This window comes from Pongo pygmaeus, chromosome 10 (assembly GCF_028885625.2).
Source record: "Pongo pygmaeus isolate AG05252 chromosome 10, NHGRI_mPonPyg2-v2.0_pri, whole genome shotgun sequence".
NCBI lineage: Eukaryota > Metazoa > Chordata > Mammalia > Primates > Hominidae > Pongo > Pongo pygmaeus.
This window is the reverse complement of record NC_072383.2, coordinates 102,386,431-102,399,770: the sequence shown is the minus strand read 5'-3', so window position 1 is coordinate 102,399,770 and position 13,340 is coordinate 102,386,431. Positions and strand designations below refer to the sequence as shown.

Genomic DNA, 13,340 nt, shown 5'->3' with positions numbered 1-13,340 from the left:
TGATCACTTGAGGTCAGGAGTTTGAGACCAGCTTGGGCAACATGGCAAAACCCTGTCTCTACTGAAAATACAAAAATTAGCTGGGTGTGGTGGCACGTGCCTGTAATCTCAGTTAACTGGGAGGCTGAGGCAGGAGAATCACTTTAACCTGGGAGGTGGAGGTTGTAGTAAGCCAAGATAGTGCCACTGCACTCCAGCCTGGGCAACAGAGTGAGACTCCTTCTTAAAAAAAAAAAAAAAAAAAAAAGAAAGACAGACGCATTGATTGCTGCAACATATCATCCTGCCCTGTTTTTTTGTTCTACAATTTGCATTTCTGTAAAGAAAATTGACTTCAAATTTACTGCGCCCTCCTGCACCTACAAGGAGGTGGAAACTAGTTCTCTGTGCCCTTAGAAGAGTCACTCGGCAAAGTGGCCTGTGGCTGTGTTGCCCTCCATCTCCAGGTTTGTGCAGGAAAGCCCAGGTCTCCTCCCCGCCAAAGACTGCTCCACCCCCCAGCTCTGCCCAGCCACTGCCACTGAGGCCCAGGGAGCTCAGCCACAGGTGTGGGAAGAGCTTGGTTAACCTGAGGCCAGCTGGGTGCAGTGGCTCACTCCTCTAATTCCAGCATTTTGGGAGGTCATGGTGGGTGGACCACTTGAGCCCAGGAGTTTGAGACCAGCCTGGGCAACATGGCGAAACCCTATCTCTACAAAATATACAAAATATCAGTCGGACGTGGTGGCACGCACCTATAGTCCCAGCTACTAGGGAGGCTGAGGTGGGAGGATTGCCTGAGCCCAGGAGGTCGAGGTTGCAGTGAACTGTAATTGTGCCACTGCACTCCAGCCTGGGTGACAGAGTGAGACCCTGTCAAAAAAAAAAAAAAAAAAATGCTGAGGCCAACCTCAGGGAAGCTTGGCTGACTGGGGTTGCACAGTTCTGCCTTTGCTTTAAGATTGCAGGTAATTTGGGCTCATTCCCTAGTCCTAGCATAGGAGGTAAAGTGAGAGTGGTAGACTGTGTGTTACCTTTTCTCTGAATGGTCTGAAGGATCTCTTTATAGTCAGCTGATCATAAAGCCAGAAGGAGGTCCAGCTATGGTGGAAAAATCTAAGGGTCAGGTGGGTAATGAAGAGCTGGCTTAAGTGGTGTCTGTGACTGTGTGACAGGAAAACAATCATACAGAAAAACCACTCACAGCCATAAATGCAAATTAGGTGTTGGAAAACCTTAATAAAGACTGCTAGGCAGAAATGCTCGGTGTAATCATCAGCAAGCTTTCCAGTGTGTAACCAGAGCTCTGGATGTGTTCGTTGTGACTATGGATGATAGCTTAATGGTTAACAGTATGTATGGGTCCTGGAGCCAGGCTATCTGGGTTCAAATCCCAGTTCTGCATTTATTTCTGTGTGACCTTGGGTAAGTTATTTCACTTCTATGTGTTCCATTTTCCTCATTTGACAGGGGCTATAAGAGTATTTCCTATAGGATGATTGAAAAAGAAGGTTGTTGAATCATATAAAACATTTAGAAAGATACCTGGCTCATGTTAGCTCTTATTCTCGTCATCATCATGTTGCCTGCGCAGGACTGGATGGCTGGGTGGCCGACGCTCTGTGCTTACTGTGCCTGTCGCATGGTGGCTTGGCTGAGGATGAGCTACTCCAGCTTTTGGACATGCTGGGCTACAGGAATCATTACAAAGTGACCACCTTGCACTGGGCTGCCTTCCGCAACGCCACCAAACAGTGGGTCCAGGAGAAGCCCAATGGCCTTCTGTATTTCTGGCACAGTCCCTGCGAAGTGCAGTGGAGCACAAGCTTCTTGGTAAGTAAGGCTTGAGTCTGTGGAAATACCTGCTGGTTAAGGGGTTAAGGGAAAGCAGGAGCCACATACAAGGGAAGCCTTGTAGCTGAAATTTTTTCCCATAGAAACAAATCCATAGACATGTATGAAAATGGTTATATGTTAGGGTTTGTACTTGATTATGAGTAACTGAGACCTGACTTCAATGACTGGGGTTTGTTCTTGCCTATAAGAGACTTCTGGGAACAGGCAGTCCTGAGCTGCTCTGTTGGCTCCACAGAGTCACCTGGGTCCCAGCTCCTTCTGTGTCCCTGATTCACTACACTGCGTGCATTCTCAAGGCCACCTCATTGGATGGCTGCTGGAGCTCCACCCATCAGGAAGGAGGAAGGGAGGAAGAAGGGCTTGCCACTTTCTTTTAAGGAGCTTTTCTGGAAGTTTCATACCAACATTTCCACTTAAGAGTCTTTGACTCAGAACTTCATTAGTTGGCTACAGCTAGATATGAGGGAAGCTGGGGATGGAGGTTTCGACTTGGTGCATTGCTACCCCAAACCAAGGTGGTGTTCTGACACTAACAAAGAAGAGGTAAATAGATTCTGTCTCTGCTCCAATTCTTTTCTTTTCTTTTTTTTTTTCTTTTTTTGAGTCTCGCTCTTGTTGCCCGAGCTGGTGTGCAATGTTGTGATCTTGGCTTACTGCAACCTCCGCCTCCTGGGTTCAAACAGTTCTCCCGCCTCAGCTTCCCCAGTAGCTGGGATTACAGGTACCCACCACAATGCCTGGCTAACTTTTGTATTTTTTTAGTAGAGACTGGATTTCACCATGTTGGCCAGGCTGGTCTGGAACTCCTGACCTCAGGTGATCTGCCCGCCTCAGCCTCTCAACTCTTCTCTAATTCTGAAATAGAATTCGTATCCCCTACTGAAAAGGACTGCAGGGCTGCACTCAGGAAACTTTGGCAGTCACAGACACCTGACCTAGGAGCAGAGCACTGTTTGTCAGTTACTTGCATAGAGCGCTTCAGGTCTAAGGACTTGAAAAGTCTTTAAATCACAGTCACCGGGAAGATTCCAAGCTCATGCAAATTTCCTTTTAACTTTACTATGTTCATTTTTACTTTCCTTTTTAACAAGATAAATCCTTTATACTGTTTCCCTCCTACATTGTAATCATTCCCACTGTCTCAAGTTATGTGATGTGGAGGAGAGAGCAGGCCTAGGAATGAGGATGTTCTTAGATTTATGTATGCTCCTCTGTTCACTTGCTGTGTGATGGTTTGCAATGCGCTCAATTTCTCCATTTCCCTGAGAGCATTAATACCCTTGGTGGTGCAGGGACTAAAGTGTCATGGTGTGGCTGTTAAAATTCTGGGTGTGTATTGCACCCCATTTGCTGCACTGTCTACCCACACATAAAGCACTGCTGACAGTATTCACTACTGTCAGGAAAAAAAAATTGTCGTGCTGCAGAATCAAGCTGTGAGTAGCATCAGGAATTGTAATAGCAGTAATTCATCTCAATGTGGCCTGGGCAGGAGAAATAAGCCCATCCTCCAAGGATGGGAAAGATCCAAAAGCCAGAGCTGTAGTACTTGAATCCACTATGTTGGGTTTTTGTTGTTGTGGTTGTTGTTGTTGTTGTAAAGGGCTCTTTCTTGACTCTTGTCCAAATGTCATATCAATCATTTTGAGTTAAGCTGGTCTCTCTTAGTCACATGCATCTGCATGCATCTTGCCTGTGAAATTAATGCCTTGTCTAGCATTATATTCAATTTGTAACCTAAATTACTCCTACCATAAATTGGCTAACCTAGAGAGACCCTTTGACCTCTAGGCTGTGATGGAGCAGCCTCTTTTCTCTTCTGTTACTAAAACTGAGGATCGTTTGGTCTTATACACTTTGTATGTTGCACACATGTGTGTGCATACACATATGCATGCATATTAGTGTGACTGCAAAGGAATAGGGCAAAGGAGAGCTGCAAAGCTGAGAAATGCTCCTCTGTTGCCTATAGGCCGTTATGTCTTGTTAATACTGATCATGATAGCCACATTTGTTTTTAGTTACAGAATTTAATTGTAAGGATCAAGCAGTGGTTATTTTTCAAACCAATCCACATTGCCAGCTTTGAAGTGTTCAGATGCAATTTTTTTTTTTTTTTTTTTGAGACAGAGTTTCACTCCTGTCACCTAGACCGGAGTGCAATGGCACGATCTCAGCTCACCGCAACCTCTGGCCTCCTGGGTTCAAGCGATTCTCCTGCCTCAGCCTCCTGAGTATCTGGGATTACAGGCATGTGCCACCACTCCCGACTAATTTTGTATTTTTAGTAGAGACGGGGTTTCTCCATGTTGGTCAGGCTGGTCTTGAACTCCTGACCTCAGGTAATCCACCCGCCTTGGCCTCCCAAAGTGTTAGGATTACAGGCATGAGCCACCTTGCCCGGCTGCAAATTTTTAAATAAATGTGATAAATACCAGTCATGTTTTCCTAACATTGTTCAGGATCTACCTGAACTTGATTCTGGACATAGTTCAGTACACAAGCATAGGAGAAAGATAGTGTAATCGCCAATAATTAAATGAAAGACAGCCACATTTTTTTTTCAGTGCTTTCACCGTGCCAGGCACTTATATATTATTTTACTTATTTCTCATGCAACCAGAACATTCTCAGACTAGGCTAGGTCATTTCCCACCAGCACCCTGGAAAGTCCTCACCTGCCTCAGGTGTTCCTGAGTCCATGGCAGTGTCACCTATGCTCACTCATCTGTTTGTTGGCTGTAGTCACCAGAGAGTCTCTTCTGGTTTCTGCTTAGCAATGTAGGTGCCTCACAACTGTCCCTGCTGGTGTTTTTCACCATGAGAAAACCAGACTTCATGCCAGGGGTCCTTCCCTCTCCTTTGGTCTTAAAGCAGCCAGATCTTGAGGTGCTGGTGCAGTGCTGGTTTCCATCAGAAGTAGGGGCAGGCATCTCCTGGGAGATCCGAGCACACTGCATGCCCTTCTCCGGCAAACCCCACCCTTCTCAGGCTCTCAGGGAGCCCTTCCTGGAAAGAGCCTTTTTCATTTCTTCTTGTAACGCTACACCCTGTGAGAGTTCCCAAAAAAATCCAGTCTATGGAGCCCATTTTTTCCACCTCTGTTGAGTAGAAGGAGTTTATATAGCATAGTGGTTAAAAGTGGGATCCCAATGCCGGACTCAGGGTGAGCCCTGGATTTCCCACTTGCTAGTTAATGACCTTGGCCACATTATTTTACCACTTTGTGTCCCAGATGCCTCATTAATAAAATAAAGTACCACATTCATACAGTTCTTACTTGTGAGCATTCAGTAATGTAAGTCCTGTAAAGCACTTAGCATGGTGCCTGGCGCATAGTAAAGTCTCAAGAAATGTCAGCCACTATTAACTCCTTCTTCGTTTTCCTCATGAATCTTCTCTATGGCCTCCTACCCACCACTTTTCCCAAGATGGCCCATGCAAATCTACTGGTGATCTTGACTTCTGTGGGCCTAAAGATTATTCTGTTTCATCAGGCACCCTCAAGCAAATCTGAATTCCCTGAGACCCATTCTAGTTTCATTGAATAGATGTTTGCTGAATGAATGTGCAGGTATGCTTGGCTGCTGGTTTTTTGGATCTGCTGTTTCTAGCAGCTTCCATCTCTATTGTTTTGAGGGTCAGTACTAAACCTCAGCCTCCAGTATCTGCCTGGAATCAGGAGTTGGAGGGCTGAGCACAAGAGAGAAGGTGTGAGCCACCTATACACAGCACCATGGTCTTTGGAACATGAGCAGCCTCATTGCTCCCTGTCCCTGTCCTCATCTTATGCTCAGGTCTGCATGCTGTTTGGCAAACAGAACCCATCTTCCCTCCTCCTGGAAATCACCATGGCATCTTACTAGAAATGATTTCTCGTGGAGGGCAATGGCTTTGGGTTTGGATAGAACTGGTGTGACCTGACGCGAGGTGCTTACTTACCTCCCTAAGACTCAGTTTTTCACCTGCAATATAGGGATAACAGTATTTGCCTTGAGGGTATTAAAATGCTAATTCGTGTAAGGTATAGCATCTGGCACTACAATAAGCACTAGTGGTGGCCATTTGAGCCAAATGCCAAAATTTCTAGCCCACCCTCCCCCTCCCACCATAGAAAACACTTCCTGGCCCCCTTGTTGGGTGGGGCCTTGTGACTAAGTGGCCACTGGCAACATTCAAGATGGCGGCTGCTCTATCAATCCCACAGGGAGGAGACCTGGATTGGAGTTCCCAGTCTCCAACCTGTGATGGACATAATAAACCTTTGCTCTTTTAAGCTACTGAGATTTGGGGGTTGTCTTTCAGTACAGCATAATCTAGCCCACCAATCTAGCACTACGTAAACATTGGCCATTTAGTCTATCATTGAGTGCGGCAATGTGCATAAAGATGATGCTGGGGTCAAACCATTCCTCTCATCGTATGTGTAGTTGGAGGAGCAGTGGCATTAAACCAGAAGGTTGGAATGCTACTTCTGCAGTTACTGGTCATGTGCTGACCAGGGGTAAGTCACCTGTCTCTCTGATTTTGTTAAATGGGGATGCATATGTATATCCTCCTCATGAGGTTATTTTAAATTAAATGCTGCATTTTCTATGAAAATGTTTTGCATGCTTTATGTATTGTGTTTAACTCTCCAGATCTTGAACCCAAGTACTATTTATGCCAGTTCTTTTTCTCCCTCATTTCCACCCCACTTTCCCGATTTATAACCACACACATAGTTTTGCCATACACAGTGGAGGAGGGGAGTTTTTTTTTCTTGCAGGGGCCTGTAAGGCACTGCACTTGCCATCTGGACACATCTGCACCCTTTAGACCAGATAGCTTGGGGTCTGTCCATATGAGTGGGTGACCTGGAAATCATGTAAGTGGAGATGGAGAACGGTTGTTTAAACAATGAGTTCCCCTTTTGTTAGAGTTCTTACGAAGAGCTGGGCTTGGTGTGCCACCTAGCTGTGTATTCCATTATCTTGCAAGAAAAAGTGACAAGCAGAAAAGTTAAAAATACTTCTATTTTAGTTTTCAAGGATAGAGATCACCAGGATTTAGTTAAACAAAGCTTTTGTTTTTGAGAAGCTTATGTCTGCGTAGTATGATCTACTGGGACCATTTCTCTTTGGAAGTGAAGATATAGTAATCCTGGCTCCAATATTAAATTTGCCATTTGTTTGCCAGCTACCCCTTGGCTCATATGAGATCCAGGCAATGGCTCAACTTCTCCAAAATGCACACTATGAAATGTTCAAAAGTGCTTATTTAAGCAGTAACCATAGTGTATATTTAAAGTAGAAAAGTAGGTTACAAATGTTTCCTTGGGGGAGGGGAAAGACTTAACATGGAATATCAACATGCCCACAAACTTCTCCAATTCTAGGTCAGCGAGCGTAACTAGAACAAATTCTTTGGTAAATTCAGATTGATGTGTAAGATACAATTTTTTTCCAGTTATACTGACTTTTATTTCTCTAATTACAGCCACAGAGTTGTCATATTTTTGCTGTAGTATTTTCATGTACTAAAAAGTCATTAAACTATAATTGATTTTAAAATAGGTGTAATCACTCCTGTCAGAGAAAGCAGTCCATGTTCATTTCAGACCCCAATGAATCACAAGAAAACACATTTTCACCAAGTGTTGATCAGATACTTCCAGCGGTAAACCTCTCTCTGGAGAGTGTATCAAGAACTGCCATGGCATATGAAAATGAGTGGATGCTTGCGGGGGTTGTGCAGCTTTCTCTCAAGCCCTAGGTAAGTCTTGCCGTTTTTATATCATTGTATTTAGGCAGATTTAGCTTTCCCTTTTACTGGTGCTATGTTTAGATACCCATGGTTCCCTTGAACAAGTTGTACCATTCATTTATCCATTCAAGCACCCATCATTCATTCAGATGGAACCATCCTCTGGCATCAACTTCTGTGGTTGCTGGATCTCCAGGGTTACTCCCCTTGGTCTGTCTGGCTCTGCAGAGTGTTCATTTCTCCTCTTCACTCTATGTGGAGTCCTCTCAAAGTTAAGTGGCATTCCAGAGAGAGGAGGGCAAAGATGAGAGCTGGAAAAGGTAGAAGATTGGGCAAGCTCTGCTAGACCCTCCTATCTGCTTCCCTTCCATTCCCTTCTTTTCCCTATACTACTTCCTCTTCCCTCTTACTCCCTCCCACCTACCTCCCTTCCCTTCCTTGTCTTTCTTCTTTTCCTCTGACTCATTAATTCAGCAAACATCTATTTATGACCCATCCTGTCTCCCACAACCTGCTAGGCCCTGAGGGTGCAGAAGTGAATAGATACAGCTCTAAGCCTGTAGGTGCTTTCCATCTAGTTGGGGAAGATGTGGAGCCAGAGAATTACTGTACATGGTGGTAATGCCTCACTAGAGCAATGACGCAATGAACTTTTGCAAGCACAGAAGAGGGAGCGGCTGGTGCTCTGCCTGGTAGACCCAGGGAGCCTTCTCAGAGGAGGGGGCTTCCTGGGTGGATCAGGAGAATTGGCTTTGACTGCTGAAGAGTGAAAGGCTCATATTTATCTGGTGATCTCCAAAAGATATGTTAGGTAAGATGTTTATGAATAGGCTACTGAAATGTGGTAAGTAGAAGAGCTTCCTTTAAGGCCTAAAATACTAAAATGGTATCTATTAATACATTGTGTCACAAGTATCACAGACTTTATATCAAAAATCCAAAGCCTGGGCTTCTGGACAAGGCTGCACCTCATTCACTTCTGGAATGTATTATTGGAGGCCGGCTATGATGTCTCTGAGGCCTATTTACTTTCAGTGGCCAAGATTAAAGCAGATCAGTGCCATACGATGAGGAAGAGCGGTACACTCTCAGGTATGTGAGTTGCAATGTTTCAGTAGTCCATTTTGGTGGGATATAGAGTGGCCAAAGTTATGATTCTCCTGTTTCCTCACATAATTCTGATCAATCCAACAGACCTCCCTGATTACTCCTTTCTACAATTGAAGCCAATAAGTTTTGAAGACAAGAAATCAGGAAAAAGTGTTAATTTTGAAATGGCTTCTCTTTATCTTCTTGCAGTGACTCTTTTTTTATATTTTATATTTTTTATTTTATTTTTTTTTGAGATGGTGTCTTGCTCTGTCATCAGGCTGGAGTGCAGTGGTGAGATCTCGGCTCACTGCAACCTCCGCCTCCTGGGTTCAAGTGATTCTCCTGCCTCAGCCTCCCGAGTAGCTGGGACTACAGGCACGTGCCACCACACCCAGCTAATTTTTGTATTTTTAGTAGAGGTGGGGTTTCACCATGTTGGCCAGGATGGTCTCAGTCTCTTGACCTCATGATCCACCTGCCTCAGCCTTCCAAAGTGCCGGGATTTACAGGCGTGAGCCAGTGCGCCCGGCCACAATGACTCTTTTTTAGGGGTTTGTCCTTAACATTCTTTCTGTCTCTCCACTTTTTCGTGGCTTCAACTACAGCCTTAATACCTTCTGTCTTTCCAGCTTGAACCTCTTTTTGGAGTACCAGCTACATCCCCTCTTTTATGAGAGCTAGTAAGAGTATTATTGCTTGATTAACAACTTTCCTGAGTGAGCAGTTAACACTTCAAATTAAATAGGTGAAAACCTACATTATTTCAGGATTTTCTCTCCCAGATTGCTTTTTCCATGATCCCTCTGCCTGCTGATGGTAGCAGCAACTTTTTCCATCACTCAGTGTTGAAAACACTACTTCAAGGTGGCCTCAGTCAAAATGAGGGCAGCTATTCTTTGACGTTCTGCTTCCGTGGCTTGGGTTTGGACAGCACTTTGGTTACTATTTCTTCCCTTTGTTCTCCATAAGCAAGCCCCTTTGCCTGCCCTCTCCCCTGTCACTCTCTTTCATCCTGCATTTCCTGGCTTATTCAACAGAATAATAACCTTCATTCATTCTTTCAACGAGTATTAACTCAGCGCCTTCCCTGGACCGTGAACTCATGGACTCACTGACACAGCAATGAACAAGGAAATGAAATCCTTCTGGGCTTTACAGTTCAGTGATCATAACAGATTTTGAGCATTTGTTACATGCCTGGCTTTGAGTTAAGTACTTTATATGTGTCATTTTGTTTAATTCTCATAAAATTGCTATAATACTAGTAATATCTTGACTGAAATTAAGGAAACTGAGTCTCAGACAGGTAAGTTGCTTGAGGTCTCCCAGATAGTTAGGAATAGATTTGGGCTTTACCACATTTGTACCCCTTTTGATCCTTGAACATCTAGACTTTGCCTTGATCCTTATTGTCGTGTATGACTTAATTTCAGAATTTGTCTGACCCAGCAATCATCCAGGTGGAAGAAGCCAGGCAATCCTCATAAGGATACGTGTGTGTGGAATGGAGCTAGGATCTGTCTGGACATGGATCTATCTGGAAGTGTGTCAGTGCTTAGGGATGCGGGGCAGGGGAGTGGAGGGAAGGGGGCAGGAGGGGACGTTTCTGTTTTTCACAGGAAGCTGAACACTAACCAGAGGAAGACTAAACCTCCAACAGGGGGTAAAAGTCCTTCCAGACAATGCCACAACTGCTTATCATAGCGTGGTTGTTATGGTGATGTAAGGGGCGAGGGGATGAGAGTTGAAACTGGTAGGAAATCACCTAATATTTCAGCATGTGAAGATTTCCTGGATGTAAATGAGCTGAGTTAGAATTAGGTGGGGAACATCGTAGAGCTCTTCTGGTGATTCTGTAAACATGATGTCACCTGTATCAACATCTAAGATCCTGCTGGTTAGTGTCTGTGTTATTCTGGACTCCCAGGGCCCTCTCAGCAAGTAGTCCTGGCCTCCATAATTGCCTCTCACATACATCAGATTAAATCATGGCCAAGTCCTGTAGAATTTACTTCCATGAAGCCTCTGGCATCCATTCTCTCATCTCCGCCAGGGCTTCCTTTTGTCTGTCTGGACCAGTTTCATAAAGCAAGGCTGTGATCCAGCCACTCTACTTATTGTAGCTGTTCACTGTCTTACCTTACCTCCCACCCTGGCTGGGAGAGTCAGCCCATGGCCATTTGGGGGAGTTCTCCCCAAAGTCCTTCCAGGATTGTGTGGGCTTACTTTTCTCTCTTTGTGGGTTGCTAAAAGTAGAAGTCACAAGCTTAAGTACTTACCACCAAAGCAATAGAAAAATGTGTTAGATTAATCAGAACAAGGTTTAATTATAGCAGGAATCTCATATCATAGCCATAGGAGGTATTACAGTGGTCTGGTCGGCTGTCTGGGCCTCCCCAAACATGTTTTCTTATCATAATTATGTAGCCACACACAGCCCTGAATCAATTCGCCCTCCTGGGGTGCTGCTGGAGGTAAGACCCTTAACTGGACTATTTTTTTTTCGAAGAATTCTGGGAGAAATCCTGTTTTATAGTGTGCCATCCTGGGAGCTGCCTGCCAGTTCAACCCTGCCCTCCTTTTGTAATAAAGAGGTCTGGGCAAATGCTGACATTCCTCCAAATTAATTTGATACTACTAACTGAGGGCCTGCTTGTGCCATGCGTGGTGCTAGATGCCAAGGATACAGCAATAAGGCAGACGCGGTTCCTGCCTCAAGGCAGCTTATGGTCAAGTGTAAATGACAGACATTAAAAAGCAATTTGTTCCGAGAAGAGACGTTCAAAGTGATGGTGGCATGGAACATAGAGCAGGGAGGTGGCTTCTTGTCTTGAATCTGACAGAGTGACAAGGGGAAAGAATTCCAGGGAGAGGGAACGGCATAGTTGAAGATCCAGAGTTGAGAGGGAGCGTAGTGAGTCTGAAGAACTGAAGAGTCCAACATGGCTACAAGAGAAGATGGACAGTGAAGGGAGCCCTGAGGCTGCAGAGGCAGGCAGGAGCCCAAGTACCAAGATCCTGCTAAGGAGTCAGTGCTTATCCAAACAGCCGTGGGCGGCTATGAGGGATTTAAGCAAGATGGTAACAGGTTTGGTTTTAAAAGGTCACCTTGGGTGTTGTGTAAAGAATGAAACAAAAAGGGACAAGTGTGGTGTCATGAAGAGCTGCTAGTAGTAATAACCCAGATGGCAGGCAATTTTGGCTTAGAAGATGGGGTGGAAGGTTTGAAAATAGAATCCACAGGACGCAATCATCAATTGGGTGCAAAGAAATGGAGGAGTCAGAGATGACTCCCACGGCTCTGACTTGAATGACTGGGTAGACGACACGGCCATGGACCCAAACAGGACACACTCCCAAAGGAGGGGGTTGGGGGACAGAACCCATGTGGAGTTTGGAGTCACTGTAGAAAGCCAGGAGGGGTAATCACTGGGCTCAGAAAAAGAGCCAGGCCAGAGATGCATACCTGTTTCTGGATGGAAGCCGGGAGAGGGAAGGAGATTGTCAGGGAAGGGGAGAAGAGAGGTGGGCCTGGGACAAAATTCCAAGGGGTGAGCAGGGGAGAAGGAAGCAGCAAGGGGAAGAAGGAGGGATTAGAGGGTCAGGAGGAAAACTGGGACTGAGAGTTCGAAATTCCCCCAAGGGAGGATGAATGTCAACTGAATTAATTTAATTAAATATCTTCAGATTCCATTTTGAGTTACCATCTTCTCTATGCTGTATTGAAGCCCTACTCTGATACTTGACATTTTTAGTAAAAGTCTGTTACAAACAAATGGTTTGGGGAAGATAAAGGAGAATCCATTGTGTACTACATTTGAAGACTGTGGATCAGAGATGGGACAGCAAGCAGCCTCAGGAAGTGCAAACCCAGCTGGGACTTTGGGGCCTAGGTGGGGGCAGGAGTTTAGGGTCTGGAGCATCAGGTAGAGTCAGGCATCACCACTGAAGCCAGACAGATGGGGAAGGGGATGTAGGACAAAAACTCCTTTCCCCCAAACCCACCAGTGGGAAGAAGAGGCTTGAGGAGGGGAGGGCCAGATCCCACTATTGGGTGGAGAAGAACTTTCCAGGCAGGCATGCTTCAAAGTAGAAAGAGAGCTCCAATTCCTTGCCTAGCCTCTCTCCCCATGCAGGAAATGACTAAGGATCCCCTTTTAGGGTCTCATTCTTCATTATCCCCTGCTGCTTTGAGAAATATGCTACTTATACTTTTGACTGCTGCCTGCCTCTGGAAAGTTGTTTAAAATCCCAGAGTTTTCTAAGGGTGCCTCAGTCTCATTAGTTGGCTGGGGGACTGGAAGAGTGTCTGATGTCTCTCCCGCTTCTCGCTCCTGGTTGCTGCTGCTGGGGGATGGAGTGCACACCTCTCTCCTAGTTCTTCCCTCTGGACCGTGAAGTTTGGCTCCCTCTGGTGGTATGAGAATGACAAACCTAACAGGTTGATGGGAAATGATGTGCTGTTTGGAGTCTTGAACTTGTATCTCCTTGGGTGCTTCTTGCCCGGTCTACTTGGTGCCTAGGTTTGTCCTTCCTTGCGGCACTCATCTAGGGAAGTTGCATCTCTGATTGATGACCTGTAGAGAGGGCTTTGAACCTAGAGGACAGCTTCTAGGCTTGGCTCAGTTTTTATAGATTTCCTGTGGCATGATACTCTTGTTTTTGGC

The 13,340-nt window shown here is 45.2% G+C and overlaps 1 protein-coding gene across 1 annotated transcript in view; it reads left to right on the top strand.

Moving 5' to 3' along the window:
- Positions 1–13,340, top strand: part of LOC129010213 (putative tetratricopeptide repeat protein 41) — a 72,271-nt gene that overhangs the window by 24,646 nt on the left and 34,285 nt on the right. Inside the window, 4 exon segments of the mRNA XM_054444168.1 lie at positions 1,574–1,785; positions 1,788–1,812; positions 7,392–7,590; positions 8,495–8,673. Coding sequence (XP_054300143.1) covers positions 1,574–1,785; positions 1,788–1,812; positions 7,392–7,590; positions 8,495–8,673 — 615 coding nt within the window.